This window comes from Urocampus carinirostris, chromosome 1 (genome assembly GCF_059441175.1).
Source record: "Urocampus carinirostris isolate Australia breed hairy pipefish chromosome 1, RoL_Ucar_1.0, whole genome shotgun sequence".
Classification (NCBI taxonomy): domain Eukaryota; kingdom Metazoa; phylum Chordata; class Actinopteri; order Syngnathiformes; family Syngnathidae; genus Urocampus; species Urocampus carinirostris.
Genome location: NC_142349.1, coordinates 54,996,420 through 55,018,324, shown reverse-complemented (window position 1 = coordinate 55,018,324; position 21,905 = coordinate 54,996,420). Strand labels below are relative to the sequence as shown.

General features: G+C 40.0%; 1 protein-coding gene across 2 annotated transcripts in view; it reads left to right on the top strand.

Moving 5' to 3' along the window:
- tnr (tenascin R (restrictin, janusin)) overlaps positions 1 to 21,905 on the top strand; it is a 230,878-nt gene that overhangs the window by 186,057 nt on the left and 22,916 nt on the right. For both annotated transcript variants that reach the window (XM_088345721.1, XM_088345730.1), the window contains 4 exons: positions 1,738 to 1,857; positions 7,370 to 7,513; positions 14,885 to 15,015; positions 21,263 to 21,395. In XM_088345721.1, coding sequence (XP_088201847.1) covers positions 1,738 to 1,857; positions 7,370 to 7,513; positions 14,885 to 15,015; positions 21,263 to 21,395 — 528 coding nt within the window. The remainder of the gene's footprint in view (positions 1 to 1,737; positions 1,858 to 7,369; positions 7,514 to 14,884; positions 15,016 to 21,262; positions 21,396 to 21,905) is intronic.

Sequence of the window (21,905 nt, the reverse complement as noted above, 5' to 3'; positions counted from 1 at the left end):
TAAAGAGGAAAAAATACATTTGGTCTTTGTTCGGTGTCAAGTGACTTGAGGTGGTACAGTTGTGTCGCGGGTGGATGCAGTGGAGAACACAGCGACAATGGATTTAAAGTTAAACAGAATTGAAACCTTTTTTTCGGATTATTATACCCTTAGAAATACTTTAATGCTGTAATCACCTCCTTATTTTCCAGTCTGTTTCAAAGTCACAATCATCAAATGGTTGTGGCAATACAACTTAGGGAGAGCAGTATATACTTGTATTTGCTGCTTTAAATGGAATTTTTATTAATCAGCAACTATTAAAATTAGAAGTCATGAAAGAATAAGAGGAACCATATTTTTTGTTCATAGAAAACTAAAAATATTCAAACATTTTTAGCCATAACAATATCATGTACGTATGTTACGGTGCATTCAGGGTGCTTTCACCATGTTGGTAACTTTGTTTTGTCTTTTGTTTTTTGTCTTTTTAAGGAAAAAAGGATTTCTTAACTGATGTGTGCTATGCCCTCAAATGCCGGTAGAGCTAGTTCTGGGTGATAAAACACAAAAATAAAATCTCATTTAAAAAAAAAAATTTTTGACAATCTGGAGAATTTGAAACAGTTTTGAACAAACTACTGTAATCGATGTAGTTTTTTTGGTATACAAATAAAATATAGAAAACAGGAACAGCACACAAACACTCCAAAGTTTTGGAGCACTCGAAATTATATGTTATTGATGTTGTACAGCTTTAATGAGAGACCAAAAAGATGATTCCACACTTTTGACTGATCACAAGCTTCATTTCCATGGTTATTATCTTTTTGCATCGCCCTTTAGCATAACTGCAAGGACCCATAGCTATTTCAGTTTTTTTTTTTTTTTTATACAAGATCCTGAACTGAACAAAGAGAGATAAAGGTATTGTGGGAGGGAGTTTGCGGGAATGGACCTGAATGCAGGGAACCCAGAATGGAGACAGGTGTGCTCAACTAAGGATCATATTCATAAACAAAAACCAGGAACAAACAAAAACAAACCAGAAACAAAAATTAAACCTAAAATGGTGACAGAAGCGAGGCTGGAAGTGGCAAATACAATGACTCAACGCAGTACGCTATCCAAGCAGTCAATATAAAGTCTCAGGATAATTTGGGACAGTGTGGAGATTGGGCCCAGGTGGTTCCAGTCCCAAACTTGGTTGTTTCACTCTGTAGGAAAGTGGCGTACCAGATCCCGACTGAAAGTCTGTGCCTGTCCCTGCCAAAAAGGGGCAGAAGCTGCGGAGTCACCTTAACATTGCCACCGGGACAAGATACAGAAGCATCCGAGGGACATTTTCCCACCGGGACAGGAAGCGGCCGAGGGCATCCTAGGACTGTATTTATTATTTCCAGCAAGCAGCCATGTGGTCAAAAGACACGCCCGACAGAGGGAATTGGGGTCGAAACACGGAGGTTAAAGGTTTAATGGCATTTAAATTCAGTGGCGTCACGTCCTAGAATGAAATTAGAAAGCAGGTTGAGCAACAGCCGGCGAAGGTGAACGTTTGTCTGGCTCGTATGACTCATTATTAACCTGCGTTCGTGCAAAATGCCGCGGGGTGATAATTACCTTTCAGATATAAGCGTGTAACAACTGTACTGTGACTAATCTCTGCATTCAAACCCTGAAGGCATCAGGCTATTTCTATGTGATAGTTGTTTTTATTTTATTTTTTAAATGTAATATTTTGCTTGTTTGTGATTCTAGCCATGGACATGCCATCAGAATTGACGGCGCTCAATATTACCCCCCGAGGAGCCCTCCTGAGGTGGAACCCTCCCATGTCCAACGTGGACAACTACGTGCTCACGCTCACACACAACCGGGGTAAGTAACTCGCTCTTTCTTATCACAAAATGTAAATTCTAAATGCTCTCACGATTAATTCACATCACAAATCATCCATATTTTGTGACATCAGGGTCTAGTGACCCAGGAGCAGGCCAAGAGGAATGGAACCCTTCTTCATATTATGAATTAATTAAATATATGAAAACTCTGAACCCCTTGCAACACCAGGATTAGGACAAAAATAATAAAGCCCATCGTAATACTGGTTAAGGAAGAAATACATGATAACTATGTGTACCCTGAATGTCTTGACACCAAAAACATTGAAGCCCATAGTAATACGAGTGAATGAGGAAAAATATGTTAACAATATACTTCAAGCACCCTGAAAGTCTCGGCCCGACACAAGGGGCAGGCCAAAAACAATAAATCACATTGTAGTACTGGTAAATAGGTAATAATATATTCTAATGATATGCGCCCTGCGTGTCTTAAGACACTAGGATGAATCCAAAAACAATGAAGCACATGGTAATACCAATAAAGTGATGATGTGGTTATTCGATGCACCTTGCATTTCTTGTAACCCCTAAAAGTGGCAAAAAAGAATGACTAAATATATTATATATACTTAATCAGTATATAGTGATATTATTCATATATAAACTCGTTAAAATGACAAAAACTGGAATTCTAAATTCTTCCAAACGCCCTATATTTCTAGGCGAATATGCAAGGGGCAACCATGTGGTAGAGAATAGTGCCATATTAAACCCCGATATGTTTTTTTTTTCTGCTGTTGCAGTGCTGGATCAAATTGCATTTGCTTGTGATCGTTCCTCGAGGATTACAGGAAACTCTAGTGATCTGACGTTGACTCAAATGATTAGGAAGGAGAACAGAAGCGTTTTTGATAGATAACATCCACTGCTGTTCTATTTATGAATTGAGGATTTGATTTGTGGGTGAAAAAGTTGAAATATTGTGAGTACATCGAACCCCCCCATTTTTCTACTGTTGTGTATTGTATGACTGATTTGCAAGAACAGAAGTTTTATTAATCATACAATTTAGTTGGACCTCTGTGAACCACTAGTTAATTGGTGTACTGTAGCTGGGCAAAAAAACAAAAAACAATTCCACGGTGAAGAAAAAAAAGAAAGAATAAGCGTCATCGTTTTAAAAGCCGTAGTGTTTAAAATGTAGCAAACAATCAGCAGCATGTAGTCCAGAAGGTATGGTGTATATGATCTCTGTACGTACCCTGCAGAGACAAAAGAGAATGAAGCCCATAGAATTACAAGTCAATGCATAACTACGTGATAACTTCATGCATCAAGCACCCTGAATATTGTGAGACACCAAAAATAGGCCAAAAAGAATGACGCTCATAGTAATAATAGTAAATGAATACATATGTGCTAGCATTATACTTCAAGCACCCTGCATGTCTTGTGTGTCATAAAGTATCAGTTTAAATGCACCTGACTTATGATTGGCTCAGATGTCTGTAAACGGAGACACTGGAGAACAGACAGCATTATGGAGACAAAAAACACACCAGGCAGGTCCAGATTAAAGTTGTGGAAAAGTAGAAACGGGATACAGGGAGATTTTGTCACATTTAAACATCTCCCTGTAACACTATGCCAGGAATAATATAAAAATTAAGACAGCATAAAAACCAATGCAAACCCAATAAAACCTGGCCATCCCTCTAAAGGAGAAAATTAATCAGAGAAGCAACCAAGAGGTGAATTATCACATTGGATGACCTGCTGACATACACAGCTGCATTGGGACAATCTATCCACTAGACAACTATTAGTTGCATAATTCTGCCTATTATGGAAGAGCAGCAAGAAGAAAGCCCTTTCTAAAATAATATCATAAAAGGGCATTGCTATAAGTCACATTGGAGACATAAATAACATGTGGAACAAGGTGCTCTGATCAGATAAGACCAAAATTGAACTGTTTGGGCTGAATGCAAAGTGTTACGTTTGGCGTAAGAGTAACACTGAACATCACCCTGAAAACACAATCTCCACTGTTATACATGGTGGGGGCAGCATTATGCTTTGGGGTTGCTTTTTTACAGCAGGGATTAGGAAGATAATTAGAGTTGATGGGAAGCTAGATGGTGCTAAATACAGGGCAATTCTGGCAGAAAATCTGTAGGAGTCTGCAGGAGACCTGAGAAGCAGGTTCATCTTCAACAAGATAGCGACCCTAAACATAAAGCAACATCTACAATGGAATAGTTTAAAACCAACAAAATAATGGTGGCTAAGCTAGTCTAGACCTCAATCATATACTGTAGAGAAGGGGTAGCGAACACGTGGCTCTAGAGCCGCATGCGGCTCTTGGTCAATAAGAATTTGGCTCTTTGCCTCATCATATTTTCTATATACTGTGGCTCTTTGCCTTGCTTCATGTTTAGTTTTTTGGTGTGTATTGAGGTTAGAAATGTTCCTTGAAATCGACACAAAGACAATACTTGTTGTATTGTAAGGAGAGGAGCGTGTTTTGGGAAATAATATGTTTTTAATTTCATTTCATTTCATTTCAATTGTTTGCGTTTGTGTGTGTCTGTCTGTCATGGCAGGTCAGTGCGTGGTGTGGCTCTTTAACTCTCACAGTTAAAAATTTCGGCTTTGTGTCAAACGTGTTCGCCACCCCTGCTGTAGAGCATTTGTGGAAATAACTTAAAAAATGCTTTGCACAAACAATTACCATCAAAACTTAAGGAACTTGAGCTGTTATGTGTGTGTTTCCGTGTGCGTGTTTGTATGTGTCTTGAAGGCTCTGAAACGGCTGAACTGATTTTCTTGAAAATTTACATGGTTGTACTTTAGGGGCCTGGAAGTGTTTTAGCTATGTTTGGTATCCAAGGCACCCCAATATAAAACAGCAAAATCCTTAAACATTTGCTTTACGACCCGCTCCGGAGTTGCATGCGTCCATGCGGCTCTTTGGCATTCCCTAGTGGCTCCCTGGCGCTTTTCAACAAACCGCGGCCCCAGCAACCTCGACTAGTAGAATGCCCCACAACGCCAAGCACAAAAACGCAGGCTATTATGCTTGTATAGCAATATGACCAAAAGCCCTTGAATGGGCCATTGCCTGGCATGACGTGTGATACCAGAATGAGAGAAAATAGAATGAAGCCCTTGGTAATACTATTAAAATAGTAGATATATGAATGCTACATGAAATCTTTGGCCATATTGCAATCATAAAATTATTATTACTGACTAGTGTACTTCCACTACAAACAGGGGGCGCTCTAGGCCATGTGTTTCACACCATATGCTTTATGCCACACAAACTGCCCTCCCCTCAAGGCTACTAAAAATCCTCCCCCATTTGTCTCCCCCTCATCATCTTTCATCCTCCTCGATGGACTTTCTAAGGCCAAGCGAAAAACCTCGTAGTTAGCCAACCGCGTATGTTTTTTGTGATGCCTCCCCCCGTGTCCTCAGCGTCTGACAGACGGGTGAAAAATTGCTGAATTTCTCGGCCTCCCAGGGTCTCACTTCATTTTTTTTCCTCGCGAAGCGTCTAAGATGAAGCCGGCCTCGACATGCTAATGTTATCTCCCGGGCCCCTGTCTGCAGTCATTAACCTTTAACTTTTACTTAATCAGGTTCTCGGTGCTGTCCGTCGTAATCTTCTTCTTCTGTAATCGATGCTTAGTTTTCATACAGTGGGGGGAAAGTATTGAGTCGAGGAACAATTTAGGAAGTTTTCACTCTAAGAGGATGACGGAGGCAATTTGTGTCAGTTTTACCTGAACTATGAGAGACAGAATAAGATGAATTATCCAGAAAATTACAATGTCCTATGTTCAAAAGAAGACTGTATGATATTTGACATCTAAATGTCGCTGTATTGTGTTGTGCACCAATAAACACACTTTGGAAAATAAAAGTGAGTGAGTATCCAGCCTTTTACAAGGTTTTTGAGGGTAACAGTAGCAGCAAGATAACAGACTAGAATGTCTTTAGTTGAGCCTCATCGTATGTAAAATAAATACCAAATTCTTGACCTACAAGTATTTAGAAAAATCCATGTCTTTATGTATTTTTGTCCATTATTCAATCAGTATTGAATTTTCTTAACGAATGTTTATTTTTACCACTAGGAAGCGCTAAATAATACAAAATGTCCCTTCAAAGTATTCGACCGATTTTCTCGATTTTCATGGTTAATCTGTTCCATATTAGGTGAATTAGCAACCATATACTGTAATCCCTTTCCTGTAGAATCCCCAAGAATTTGCCTCTTCCATTTGCAATATGTGCATTGTCTGCACGTATTCGAAGCAAAATTCGAAAGGGGATAATGGATTTCAGCCAAAACAGGCACTGTTAATTTTAGGCAGAAAGAACCGGAAAAAAGAAAGCTGCCGCATGTGACCCAAATCTACACTCTTAGCCCCAGCTCACAGCAATGGTCGGCTTTGGATAATGTAACGCGACAAAAGCAGTGCAGTTCATTTGAGGCAGGACACAATGGTAGGACTTAGTTGCATTAATCAGGAAAAAATGAGCCCTGCTTGCCCCTGCTATCTCTAATAGTCAACCGTGAATAACGGCCACAACCATGCATTTCATTTTAGGCGTGTCAAAACGGCATGCCAGTTCCCACTGACAGTAAAATGTTATTGTTATTGTTAGGCGGAAAAAAAATAAAAAATAAATAGCCGCCAGGCCTGACAAAAAAGCACTCTGCAAGCCCTGCAGCAATATGCCATTAGGGATAATGTATTTATGGATCTGTTTTAACTAGGATGCCATTGATGTCAAAAATCCGTTTTAGCCAGGCCGCTGTAGTTCTAGTTTTAGCTAGTCTATCATAAACTGCTATCAATGTCAAAGAGCCAATCTAGTCATATAAATCAAAGTTAGCCAGGCTGCCATCGACGGCTATAAGACAGCTATATACATTAAAGATCAATCTCAGCTAGGAAGCCATAGATTGCTAGAGACATCAGAGATCTATTTTAGTCAGTCTGCCATAGACTGCTGTAGAGGTCAAATATTTCTTTTAGTCAGGCTGTATAGACTGCTATAGAAGTCAAAGAGACTTTCTAGTCCCGCTGCCATAGACGGCTAGCGGTGTCAAAGATCCAATTTTAGTTCTTTAACCAGAATTAGCAAATCAATTATTTAAAAATCAAACTGAGACGTTCTTAGATTATTTTTTATAGTATAGGATATACTATACTCTATATATATATTATATATATATATAGTATATACTTTTTTCATAGTGTGTACTCATGACATCACAACATGTCCCGGCAAATAAGTATTTTAATAACGGTACCTTTTTTTAATTCAGACGGTCAATAATTGATAACAGGAGCACAATAATTGGAAAACATGTTGCATCATTCACTCGTTTTTTTTCAGGAACCGGTGATAAACTCCATTTCAGAGTTGCTCATTTTTTTTAAACTAAATCTCAATTTAAGAGTTGGAAATTCTGATCAGGACTTTCTCCTTCAGCATTTTCCTGACAATTTAATTTTTCTTTAAAGTGACGGCAGATACTTTCCTGGTGGAGGGCAACAAGCAGGAGCACCAGCTATCCAACCTGAAGCCAAGTACGTCCTATTCCGTGGCCCTCTACGCCACCAAAGGGCCCCTTACCAGCGGCACTGTTATCGCCAACATCCAAACGCGTGAGTCTAACTTTTCCTAAGACTTTCGTAGTCCTAATTTGAAAATAATTGTAGTTCACTGTGCACCGATTTTTTTTTTACATTTGTTTGTTGCTGGAGAGTCAAACAAACGTGGCAACCAGATTGAATCTACTATTAAGTATAATCCATTTCTTAAACGTTGGTGTTCGGAAATAGAAGGCCATGATGGATAACTCTATTGATCGTAATTTATATATACATCAATCTCTACATTTTCCAAAAAGACTCGCTATAGCAACATTAATCTATCAAATACAAGAGCATTCTGCATTCGGGCCCCGGTGCTGTGGAATGCTCTGCCCTCTGGGATTCGAGCTGCAACCTCAGTGGAAATGTTTAAATCTATGCTTAAAACACACTTCTTTTGTATAGCTTATGAATGACTTATATTTCACGTTGACAATATCTGTGTATTATTTGTAATTGCAACTTCCATTGCAGCCTGGTCATCCTGGAAGGAGGATTAGCTCATATGCGGTCCCTTCTCAAGGTTTCTTCACTTTTCTCATGTTGAGGTTTTCGAGTTTTTCCTTGCCCTCATGTAGGTTTTAGATCAGGGGATGGTGTAATCATAGTCTGTAGTTTGTAATAATCTGTGGTATATATATATATATATAGAGAGAGAGAGAGAGAGAGAGAGAGAGAGAGAGAGAGAGAGAGAGAGAGAGAGAGAGAGAGAGAGAGAGAGAGAGAGAGAGAGAGAGAGAGAGAGAGAGAGAGAGAGAGAGAGAGAGAGAGAGAGAGAGAGAGAGAGAGAGAGAGAGAGAGAGAGAGAGAGAGAGATATAGATAAAGTAATCCATCTAAAAACAAATATAAATAATTATAATATGTAGATCTCCGCTTGTCTATTTATTCATAAATAAAAAAAATTGGATAGGTCTCCAGGAGCGGCCCCTTGGCCAAATGATTTACCGCAATGTGGCCCGTGACTCCAAATAGTTGCCCACCCCTGATCTGAATAAATATATAGGGTTTTTTTTACCATTAAGATGCACTAGATAATACACACTGTCCCTTTAAGGCTATGAAAGTGCAGTAAAAAAACACCAAAACAATAAACCAGCCTCATCCCGTGCGATAATACCGGCGTTGTGAGGCACGAACAAATGATCCCATCTGTCGATTTCATAAAGCGTTATTTATACTCTATTCTGTTCGGAGCCGGACTGGGAGAACATCTGCTCACCTGCCCCATTAAAGGAAAAGAAAATAACAAGGAAGATTTAAAAGCTCATGGTCGATTTTTTTTTTCACCCTAACGAAAAAGAAATATCGGCTGGAGTCTGTCGTCTCGGCGCTGAGCTCGATCGAGATAAAGCCGTTTTGCTTCTCGATATACACTCGTCGGCTTCAGATAAGCCGGTCGAGACTCTTAAGAAGTGATAGAAAGTGAAATAGAGAGGCAAAGTTCACAGGGATGTGAGAAAATCTACTGAAATGTTTCCCAAAAAATTCCAATGGGGTTATAAATGTAATCCTCAGAGCGTAATGACACAAATAATATGAGGTAAAATAAATTTGAAGCTATTCAGAGGCCACAAGTGGGCAGTATAGAGCCGTCGTACAGGTACATAATGGCAAAGAAGTGACCCAACTGAAATAACAGGAGTAGTTTGTCGCAGAGGATAAAGAAGATGGGCCTTCGAGCTATCTTGCGTTATGTTTTAGTTATATTTCAACGTTGCTTTCCTAAAGCGTTAGCATTGAATTAAGGAGAATCAACCGATAACATTTATTTTCTTTTTTTTTAATTTTTAATGCTAACTTTGACATACAGCTGGGCGACAAGATTATATAAGATTGTAATATAAACAAGAAGCCTTTCTCTTCAGTTCCAAGGCAAGATTTAAAACAATATTGCTAACTTAGCATTCGTGAATACAATCACCTTGGTGGCTAGCTTCACTCTAGCCACTAACATCTCTTAATTAGTTATGCAAGATTATTCAGCAACTACCTAATGCGAGCATTGTGGACACGGCTGCTAGCTTCTAATGTCAGCATCATTACATTGAGGCTTGAATTTTATTTAGATTTTGCACTGGATTCATTCTAATTTTTCACTAACGCAGCTGCATTACTTGATCCAATTACGTTGTTGACTAGCTTCCCTTTAGCCGCTAGTAACAATGTAGTATTCGATGTTAAGTAATTTTGCAGCTAACTCCGGTATCATGGAAGTTAAATAAAAATGGTAGCTTTGTGGACACTGCTGCTAGCTGTCAATGCTAGCATCCTTACACTACATGCCTAGTGTTTAATCATGCATATTTTGATTGAAATATTTGATTAAAAATGATATACAAAGTAGATTTTTTTTGCTAACAAAGCCGCATCAGCAAATACCATTTTTGGGGTGGCCAACTTCATTTTAGCCACTAGCATTTCTTTATTAGTTGATTTAAGTTATTTAGCGGATAACGGCAGTGCCACAAACCTTAACTGCTAATGTAAGCATTTTGGACATGGCTGCTAGGTGCTAATGCTTGAATATTTTTATTCAATTCTAAAGATAAATTTGGATTAAAATTTTACACTTTTTATATTGTATACTTTAAAGAAAGTATGATACATTCTTGCTGGCACAGCCGCATTGCAAATACCATTGCTTTGGTGACTAGCTTCACTTATGTCTCTCAAGTCAAGTCATGTTTATTTGTGACGCCCTTAATCACAAATAGTCTCAAAGGGCTGCACAGATCAAATACTATTGCAAACTACAGACTTTTATGACACCATCCCATCAACTAAAACCTACATGAGGGTAAATAATACACAGATATTGTCAACATAAAATACAGGTTATATGCTATAGAATAGAAGTGTGTTTTAAGCTTAGATTTAAACATTTCCACTGAGTTTGCAGATCGAATCTCAGGAGGAAGAGCATTCCACAAAACCGGGGCCCGAATGGAGAACGCTCTCGAACCTGTGGATCTCTTCTTGGCTCTTGGGATCACTAGTAGATCAGCGTTTTCAGAGTGAAGGCTCCGGATTGGGACATAGGGGAAAATTAAATCTGAAAGATATGAAGGAGCAAGTTGATGCGAAATAATTTAGCAGCAAAATGCCCTTGTCATGAACCATTACTACTAGTTCTAGCATTGTGGACACAGCTACCTGTTAACGCTAGCATCTTTTTATTAATGGATAGTATTTAATGATGCAAATGTTGATTAAAATAGTATTCCAGATTAAACCTTGTCCAGAAAATAGATCCTTTTTTGCTAGCTAGCATCGTTTTGGGGGCTAACTTCACTTTAGGCGCTGGTATTCATATATTAATTGATGCTAAATAATTTAGTAGCTTACTTCAGTGCCACGGACTTTAACTACGAATGAGAACATCGTTGGAAAGACTTCTTATGCTAGCATCATTTCTTCAATCTTCGAATGTTAAACCCGGCAAGTTTTGATTCAAATATTGCACTCGTTAGATTCAATCCTTTCCAGAAAGTGGATATATTTTCACTAGCACAGCCAACTTGGCAAATACCATCACTCGGAGGCTATTCTCACTTAAGCCACTAGCATCACGTTATTAGTTGATGCTAAATAATTTAGTTGCTGTCAGAAATGCCAATTTCCTTGGCTATAATAATAATAATAATAATAATTTCCTTGTATTGTCATTCTGTGTAACAATGTACACAGAACGAAATGTCGATTGCATCTGACCCGATGCAGCCGCAGCCAAGAGAGGGCGCCGCCGACCACTTTTTAAGTCTTAGGAATGACTCGGCCGGGGCGCGAACCCGAACCTCCCAGTCTCAAAGCGGGCGCCTTACCATCTAGGCTACTGAGCTGGTAATGCTAGTATTGTGGACATAGCAGCTATCTAAAAATAGTAACATTCTTAGATTGATGGCTATTGTTTAATCGTGCACATTCATTTTGATTAAATAATTTGATTAAAATTTCCTAAAATTCCAGATTTTTTCACTCAACACAACCTGAAAGGATAATGGTAAGGAATTTGCTTACAGAAGCATTTTTTAAAGAATCATGGTAAAACTGAAACTTCTTTAAAAAAAATCTCTAAATTCTGTTTATATATCAAAGAATATAAAAACAAACTGCTTATTTATAGCATTCACATTATCTTCAAATTTTTCAAATATCAGTGCATTGAAATAATCCATGATCCATTATCCTCAACCGCATATTATTGCGACTGAGGGTCAGCAGGATGCCTTTTTGGCAAGCCTTTTGGCTCTTTTATGCCTTTTAATAAAAAAAAGAATTGCACTTGTTCAGCCCCCATCTGTTATCCACAATCGTATATTTCTGCAAGGGGGTTTAGGCAGAAAGCACTATTTTTAGTTCTGTTCTGGCCCGTCTAAAATTACCTGAAACAAACAGCACCTGTGCCAACGTGATCTATTATCCCCAGTCAACTATTGCTCAGAGTGGGGGTTAGTGCAAATTATTGTCATGCACTGTGGCTCTATTTTGCGTTCTTGACACTCAAAATGAGCAGCACCTGTAGAACCGCGATTCATCAGTTCTAATAATTGTAATTCTGTGCATAAATGAATTCGTAGCATTTGACTCTTTGAATTTACTCGCAAAACTGGCTCTTATTTGTCTTTTTATCAAGAGCAAAAAATAGGTTATAGATGGTCACTTAAGCTGATGTAAGGCGTTGAAAGTGAAAAATCCACGACACTCGTCGCAGTTGATGTAAAACAGCATGAAGGGAGTCACAGCGTGGAGGTGTGATGTAATATGCGGTAAAACTCGTATGGGCTCGGGAAAAAAAACAGTTTCAGGGTGCTATACACATTGTTATCCTGCGGGCTGTTCGTAATAGGTTAGAAATTGCTTGGAAGAATTTCAGTTCTTTGTTTATGCTGGGAAATAAACTCCCCTTATGGGCAAACTATGTTATTGATTTGTCATTTCCGTGTTCTGGTTTTTTAAGACAATCATCCACACCAGTGGGTCACATCAAAAGTGTTTTTAACCTTTCACGTACCTCGAAAAAATAAATAGATGGGCTGAATAAAAAAAAAACACTCTTACTATGTAAATATACACTAAAAACATTGAAAAGATACCTTTACAGATTAGAGAACTTATATTGATTTTCTGTGGTTGTGTTAGGAACACAGGCAACTCTCAGTTAATGGAAGCGGCTCCTCTCATTCCTGTTAACTGTCACGACCAGGACGGAATCAGGACTCAAATGCGTAGCGTTAAAACTTTTTTGATAGAAAGAGGAAGGGCAGCGCCCGTGATCCGGTGCTCGCTAAGACGCGGCAAGCAAGCCGCTCATGCAATCAGATCGTGATCCGAATACAGAAGTGCATCTTCCGTAGCGGGAGATGGGGGTGTCAAGGACGGAAAAAAAACAGGTCGATAGCCGGGACAGGAGAGCAAAGACGTGGTCGGGATCAAAAACGGGTCGTAAGCCGGGACGGGAGAGCAGACGTGGTCGGAATCAAACAGGTCGGAGCCGGAGACAAACGAGGAGGTCAGGAACGGACAGGTGCAAAAACGGGTGCAAAAAAAACGGGACAGGCGGGAGTCAGGGTCAAAATGCTTGCTTAGTAACAACAGAGGTTCACTGACGGACTGACCACCGGAGAGTGACAGGACGGGGCTTAAAAAAGGACAGGGAAACAATTCGGTAGCCCGCAGCGGCTGGCGCCAAATGAGCGAGCGCAGGTGGTGTTAATCAGTATTCATGACATTAACATTAATCAGGGATCAGAATTTTCCGCGGATCCGCGGATTTCCGCTGTTTTTGAACCCCAAAGGCATTCCGACTTTTTCACTTTTTCTCTTGCGTAGCAAACAAATTCAAAATCCGACTGTCTCACTCTTTCCTTTATTGCTCTGGCGCACCCTGGCGGCCGTTAGAAAAATTGGCCGCATTGTCGCACAAGCTGCAGGGACTGAACTGCATTTGAACTTATCTTGCAGTATTTACAAAAAAATCAGTTATGTGGGCAAATTATTTTAATCTTCTAAAAATGTTACTTAAACGATAAATATAAGCATGGTTTTGGACAAGTAAATTGCCTAAAACCCAGGTTTTTTTTGGGCCCGGCCCGGATTTATTCCTGGACGCTGGCTATTTCAGCTGAAAATGAAAATCTCCATTCTGATCCCTGATTAATCCATCATTTGATTTACCCTACATTGATGGTAACATTTTTGTAAAACATTTTATGAATGGTGTTTGCCATTTGTTCCCCATGTGAATACAAGTTTGTGAGTTGATAGGAACATTTTAAAACGTATTTCCCCAATTTTGACAGTGAGTGAATTGAACATTTACATCTGCCGCCCAGTGGCTGGTTCTATAGCATTAAAACTCTGTTTTTAGGTTTGAATTTTGCAGGGAAGGTACACGAAAAAAACTAAATCCACAAAAAATTCAAGGAAAAATAAAATTTTGAAAAAATTAGAAAGAAGAAGGGGAAACAGGACATGGTAAGGCAAAAAGGGAACTACTGGTGAGCTCATTAGCAAATTACCAAAAATAATATGAAGCTGGGAATGGCAAAGGGGGGAGGGGAATGAGAAGGAAGATGAAGAGGAAGGCAAAAGTGGGTAGGGGACTACTTACAAGCTCATCAGCAACACATAAAGTAAATATTTACTCATGGTAATTTAGGAATGGGAGGGACGGGGAAAGTCAAGAAAGGGATAGGAGGGGGGATATGAAAGAGGAATGGAAAGGGGGAAAGGATAATAGGGAAGAGAGAACTGGAAAGGGGGAACAGGGAAGGTAAAATGAGAATGTGGAGCGGGAAAGGGGAAGGGGAATGAAAGGGGCAAAGGAGAACGATAAGCAGGAAAGGGGAAGTTGGGAAGGAAAGCAGAACAGGAACGGGGAAGGCAAAGGGGGAATGGGAGAGAGGAAGGCAAAATGGCAAAGAACACTGACGGAGAGAAAGGAAAAAGGGAGGGTGGGAATCTGTAAGGGAAAGAGAAAGGGGTAAGATAATCGGAAATGGAAAATGAGCAGAGGGAACAGGAAAGGGGGAAGGGAAAGAGTAAGTAGGATTAGGGCAAAACAGAACGAGGATAAGTGGAGGGGGGAAGTAAAAGAAAGGGGAAGAGGAAAAGAGAGGGGAAAAGGGGAACAGCCAATGGTAAGGCAAAGGGGGAAAAGGGAACAAATGGAGGGAAAGGAAAAAATAAGAGGATTAGAAAGGGAGAACGAGAACAGGAAACAGGAATGGGGAAAGTGCAAGAAGGAAAGTGCAAGGGGAAAGAAGAACAAGAAACATATAAAGGGAAGTGCAAGGGCAAGGGAAAAAGGAAGAAGGAAAATTTCAGGGAAAAGTTGAGGATAATATAACAAAATATTTGTATATATGTGTGTTTGGACCAGCAATGGACGCCCCCGTGAACCTGACGGCCAGCGAAGTGAATCACCGGAGCGCGCTCATTTCCTGGCAAGCGCCTGTCTCCCAAATCGACAACTACATGCTCACCTACAAGTCTACTGACGGAAACCGCAAAGTAAGAAAGCCATTCATGTCTGAAGACGACAAAATGACACGGTGCGCTCTGAAAATACCTGACCCAAATTTGGACAAAAGTGGACCGACCGGACTTGCCAATTTCGGGATTTTTAGTGGGGCATTGTCACATGGTGAATTATTTTGGATCATATATATATATATATTTATATATATATATATATATGTTCTATGGGCGACCCATATTTGGATACATTCCTTTTTGTCACAAACCAGAAACAGACACAGGACCCAATAGCGCTTGTTTACTCAGTTTTATTAATAAAGAGGGAGAGTAGGGCTTGCTTCCACGATCCGATGGTTGACGGACAAGGGTAGCAGGTGGCTGGAGACGCGGAAGTGGCACTTCTGTGTCGAGCGAGGATGGTCGTAGATCTGCAGGAAAACTAGTCGTTAGCCGGGACGGGAGAGCAAGGGCGGTATCGAGTTCGGAAACAAGGTCGGCAACAGTTGTCAGGCAGGTAGCAGGGCAAAACAGGTCGGGTGTCGGGAAGGCAGGACAGGGCAGAGTCAGGTTGGAAACAGGTTGGCTACGGGTATCAGGCAGAGAAAAAACAGGGCAGGAAAAGTGTCTGAAAGTAAGAGCTTGCCGAGCTGGGAGCATCGGTTCGCAACAATCCGACAGGGTTCTCTTAAAAGCCGGGGGTTTAAAAAGAGTGTATTAGCCAATCAGCTCTCAGGGCTGTTGGCGCCAATTGGGCAGTCACAGGTTCCTTGAATCGGTAATCATGACACTTTTTGCTTATTGGCTTTTGAAAAGACATCAGCATTCTAGATGTGTTTTTTCGCCACCCTTGGGAGTATTTACGGAGACCAGACAAGACATATGTTATTATATATCACCCTGGGGAGCGCTCGAATGCGGTAAGCATGCCACTGTTTATCGTGAAATACTTCAATGGAGATAAAGTATTGCACGTGTTTTATCTTCCTTTATTGTGGAATGTATTTTGATTTTCATATTATTTTTTTTTAGTTTGGCGAAATTGGGTGGTCAATGAATATTTTGAACAAATAATTGATTGACTAATGAATTAAAGCGTATTTTTTTCAAACTCGTTTCACCTTTTTAAAGCACCACGTAGGCTTTTAGATCATTATATCAAGAAAACCGATTAAAAAAACTTTTATTTTTATTCGGAAGGGTTTGCTACAGACAACTTTAAATGAATTCTTACGCTTTTGATAGTTCGATACACTGTACTTTGTTCAAGACACACAAACTCTCAGATTTATGGAGTTTCTTTTACCAATCATCTACAGAAGAAACTTGAATAGAACAGAAACAAACAAGAATATGAAATATAAAAGATATAATCTGACCAGCCTCCTGGGGACTCGTCGTCATGGCAACCCGGATGCAAAACAACAAATCTCACGTCCAGGTCCAACCAGATAACTTGGTCACGTCGAATAATTTGATTAAAACATAGCATTTGATGCACATCTTCAGTTTCATCCTTTTTTTTCTTAATATAGCACAACGCAATTCTGACCCGACGTTGAATGCGCTACATCAGTAATCTTTTGATTTCATTTGGATTTCAGTTGGATTCATGCGTGCGTTTAAAAATCTTTTATTTTGGGAATTTGTGCACCTTTATTGTTTATTTCTATTTATTGATCAATTTATTCTTCCAATAATTTTTTGTTCTCCCTTTTTTAATATTTTTATTTTTCCTTTCTTTCGTTTCCCTTGGTTCTTCTTCCTTTCTCTGTTTCTTTCTCTGTTTCTTTCCTTCTCTGTTTCCATTTTTTCACACTCTCTCTGTTTTTTGTTGATTTGTTGATGTATCGATCAATTTATTCATCCATTTATTTAAAAAAAAACTCCCTTCCTCTCTCTCTTTTACTCTTTTTTTCTCTATTTGCTTATTTCTTGTTGATTGATATCTCATTTTTTTTTATCAATTTATATTGTCTTACTCTTTCTCCCTTCATTGTCTTATTTCTTCTATTGTTTATTGATCGGTTGAGCCATCCGCCCATCCATTATCTGCACCGCTTATCCTCAGTAGGGTCGCGGGGGGGCTGGAGCACATCCCACCTATTTTCGGGTCAGTGGGCCGGGGATACCCTGAACCGGTCGCCAGCAGTCGCAGTGATTTATCCATCTATTCATTTTTTATTGATTTTTGTTATTTATATATTTATCAATCCATTTATTTATCTATTTGTTTATTTCTATGATTAGTTATTAATCCATCCATTAATAATGTATACATTAAATTGTCAATTTATTTCATATTTAGATGTTTTTTAGATTGAGTCATTCAAATATGTATCTATTCATTTATTGATTTGTTCATTTATTTATTGAATCATTTCTATGATTTATTTATTGATCATTTAGTTATTATATATTAAAGAAAATGTAATATTTAATGATTAATTGATCGGTCGATTTATTTGTCCATACTTTTTTCTACCATATTGATCATTTATTTATTTATAAATCTATTGTTTTCTCATATATTTATAGAATAAGTTCTGGATTTTAATAACAATATTGTTCTCTTTTATCAGTTGAAAAGTGTGCTCAATTTAAATTCTCCCAGCTAAGCACAAAGTGGCACCGCCACTTTATATTTTAACAAAAGCAACCTCTTCAGCCCGGATTTCAAGTGCCCCGTTGCTCGAGAATCTACAAGTATGTGAAATGAGTTGAGTTTTTAATTTTTTGGCACTGCTGCTTTTTTGCTTCAGAAATGTTACCGTTCAGGGTTGAACGCATTAGTAGTAGGAAGTAGGAAATTAGCATGAAGTGCTCCAAAAAGGAATAAGATTGGATGCAGGTGTGCGCAGTAATGCCACTCTTCTGGTTGGCGGATGAATAAATGCATGATTAGGCTTGGTTCACTCTGCAGAGCCTAATGCTCAGTTTAGATTTTTGGGGTAAAATCCAAAGTTTTTTTGAGTTGTATGAGACTTAAAGTCTTGTGTGAACGCCACAAGTGTCCTGCATGCGCAGAAGAGGACACGAGATGTCGCAATCTGCGGATGTACTCATAGATCGGTGGAACAATGTACCCCCACATATTAATTCAATCCAAAAACCTTGCTTTCCCCCTATTGAATGCTGTCTGTGTGGTGTAATTTAAATGTAATTACTGTTGACCACCACTATCGCTTAATCAATGAGTGCCATCGCTTGTGACGTCGAGCGACTTGTTGTGAATCCAGAATCCCGTTGTATACGATGTTGGCTCTCCCACGAGTTAAAAAATAAGCAAGTGTTGGTCTTCCATGAAGCGGTGAATTCATAACACCCCTTGTTTTCGTCCGGGATGGTTATTGATTTTCCCTCTTCCTCCCGTTAGGTTGAACACGGAATAGTAACGTTTGACGCCTATCGGTGGCGTGAATGTGTCTCGAGTGTTCACACATCAGACGCAGATATGAACCGGATTTAGGACCACACGTGAAACTGTTCTGGCTCTGATGTGAAAAAAATCTGATATCTACAGGTCGCGTCCGTGCAGAAAAAATAAACAGTTTTCCCTGCAGTGTCAACCTTGCCTTAGAGACTGCAAATTACTTACTTTCTGTAATGACCGTATTCAGCAGGTAATCTATCAATATTACCTGTCTCGCTGCAAGAGTATCATCACCCCGCACCCCCCAAAAAACAAGGACGAGCGCTTGCTCACCCGCTGGGCATGAGAGCGAGTGGCAAGTAAAGAGTAGCTACAAAATACAGCCCGAGGCCGTGTATTGTCCCAGCTTTTGCCTGCAGTACACGTCTCGTCATGACCCGAAAAAGCGTCCGTGTCCTCAGACGTTTACCAGATGCTTGCCTGCATTATTCACTGCAACACATTGCCAAGAAAAATGTCCGATATATGTTGCTTCAAAAACCGATAAATGTTTGACTAAAATTTCGAACGTAACCGATTATTAGCCGCACCCAGTACATTTTTAAAGGAAAAAACATTTTCTACACGCATAAGCCTTACCTGACTACATGCCGCATGTGCCCACATTGAAACAAGAGATATTTAAGAAGAAAGACAGTACACAGCAAGAGTTTTAATAATAGACTGTATCTTAACCTCTTAATGACTTTTGACAAACAAACAGGTGTCTGTATGTCACCAGTCACTGAAATACGTCATTCCACATATCTTTGGAAAGCTTAAACTATTGCGATTTAAGATATGATGACCATTCCAAAATATACCCATCAGAGACACATCATGATCAGTCTGAAACAGGATACATGAAAATTATAAAACCAGCATAACTCACCATTACTGTCAGGACCAGAACAGAAACAGGACCCAATTGGGTTACGATTCTCACAAGTTTTATTAAAGGAAAGAGGTGTTCACTAGGCGCGGGAAGCAAGTCACTCTCGTACTCGGATTGTGATCCGAACACGGAAGTGGAAGCGAGCGATGGCGGTGTAAAGGACAGAAAAACAGGTCGCTAGCCGGGACAGGAAAGCAACAACGTGATCGGGTCAGAAACAGGTCGTAAGTCGGGACGGGAGAGCAGACGTGGTCGGGATCAAAAACGGGTCGTAAGTCGGGACGGGAGAGCAGACGTGGTCAGGATCAAAATAAGTCGTAGCCGGAGGCAGACGGGAGCAAAAACGGGACAGGTGGGAGTCATTGTTTAAAAAGGCTTGCCTAGTACACACTGAGTTTCGCAGACGGACTGACAACAGAGGACAGACAGGACTGGGTTCAAATACTGACAGGGAGCCAATCAGAACCTGCGGGAGTCACATCAGTAATCATGACATTACCTCCCCTGGCCGTCTTCAAGTTCTTTGAATGTAGTCAAAAATGGCTTAGTTTCATAAGAAACAGTCCATAGAAACCAACCGTGTAACACATTTACTCCAAAACACACGATAATGCGGACAGATAATTAGAAATCTGCCTTAAACATTTCTGCTTCATCGGACCTTGGTCCTTGTAATTAGTTTGTTTCACCACATATTTCCGTTTACAAATAAACAGACTATATGGTAGCTAGTGCTCTTCTTTCGATTGACACCTTTTCCATGATGTTCATGCTAGTTTTATTCATGCACAAAGCGCAATGTTACATTGAACTTGCGTCTTTTTCTACACAGTTATTCCACGAGTCTCACTCTTACCTATACTGCTTGTGCGCCCCTGGCGGCTATCAGGAAAAATCCATAGATTAGCCGCATCGTTGTATAAGCCGCAGGGTTGAAAGCTTGGGGAAAAAAGTCACTGCTTATAGGCGGAATTTTACAGTATATTTTATTGCTGGACTTGGCATGCTGGGTTCAAGTCACAATAAGTATTATATGTTTTTTTAGGTTTTGTTTTGTTAATCTCTTCCCTTTCATTCCACTTTCCCTCTCACTTTCATCTTCCACTTCTACCTTCCTCTAAAATGTTCTTTGTTCTCCTCTCCCTTCTCCTCCCCATTTTCCTTTCCCTTTTTCCCCTTCCACTTTACCCTCACCCCTTTTCTGTTCTCCTTTACCTTCCTTTCACCTTATTTTTACCTGTTCCCTGCCCCTCCTTCCGCGTTCCATGCCCCTCCCTCCGCGTTCCCTTCCTTTAACCATTATTCTTCCCTTTCCCCTTTCCCCTGTTCTCAAATCTCTTTTCCATTTTCCCTTCCCCTTCCCCTTTCCACTTCCTTTTTCCCTCTTCCCCTTCCCACTTCATTTTTTCTCCTCTCCTTCCCTTACCTGTTCTCTGTTCTCCTTTCCCAATTTGCTTTCCTTTACCCTTCCCCATTTTCTTTACCATTCCCCTTACCTGTTCCAAGTTCTCCTTTCCCTCCCCTCGACCTGTATTTCCCCTTTCCCCTTTATTTCCTCTTTTCCTCGCCGTCCCTTACATGTTCTCTGCTCTCCTTTCCTTTTCCCCCTTCCATTTTCCTTTCCCTTCTGTTACACTTCCCTATTTCCCTTCCCCCTTCATCTCCCCCTTTCCCCTTTCACTTCCCTCTGCCCCCTTACCTGTTCCCTGTTCCCCTTTACTGTTAAAATGTTCCTTCTTTTCCTCTTCCCTTTCAATTTTGTAAATCCTTTCAACATATAATTTCTCTGGAAACAAAAATGTACTCATTTCCTATGTTTTCTTCCTCAAAGTCACAGACCTTTTATGTTCTCCCTAAGAAATGTGATTTTGTTAAATATCTTCTTCTATGATGGCACTCTCGAGGTTTTTGAGTAACCTACTTTTCCTCCACAATCTTTCGCGGTCTTAACTAAAGAAAAGGTTCTTTTGCACTAGGAGTTGATCCTGGACTCGGAGGACACGTGGATTCGCCTGGAAGGGCTCCCCGAGACCACCGAGTTCACCGTCAAGCTCCAAGCAGCGAGGGGCCTTGACACCAGCGCTGTGGTTTCTACCACATTCATTACGGGTGAGTTTAATATTCCCCATGAAGTCATGTGATTGACTGTTATAGTAGAGCCTCAAGATGTAAATTCGTTCTGAGTTAATTCGCTGTATAGTGGGGGTTAGAGACCTATGGTAATAAGCTCATGCTTTCCGAACCCCGAACTTTGTACTCCCCATTATTGATAAATGACCTCATTGTGGATTGGTTACAGCCATTTCCCTTATCGAAAGTAATGATCAGTGCAGTAGCTCAGGAGGTAGAGCGATCGTTTTAGGATTAAGGGATCCCAGTTCGAATCCCGGCTTGTCCGTGTTACATGTCGAAGTGTCCTTGGGTAAGACATTGAACCCCCTATTACCCCCAATAAGCAGGTTAGCGCCTTACATGGTTGCACAGATCACGGCCGCTATTGGGAAATGTGAAGCACAATGTAAAGCGCTTTGGGAAGTCATTGACTTGAAAAGCGCTATAGAAATGCAGATCATTTCATTTCATTTCATCAGTGTGCATTCCTCGTATTTATTTATCTTC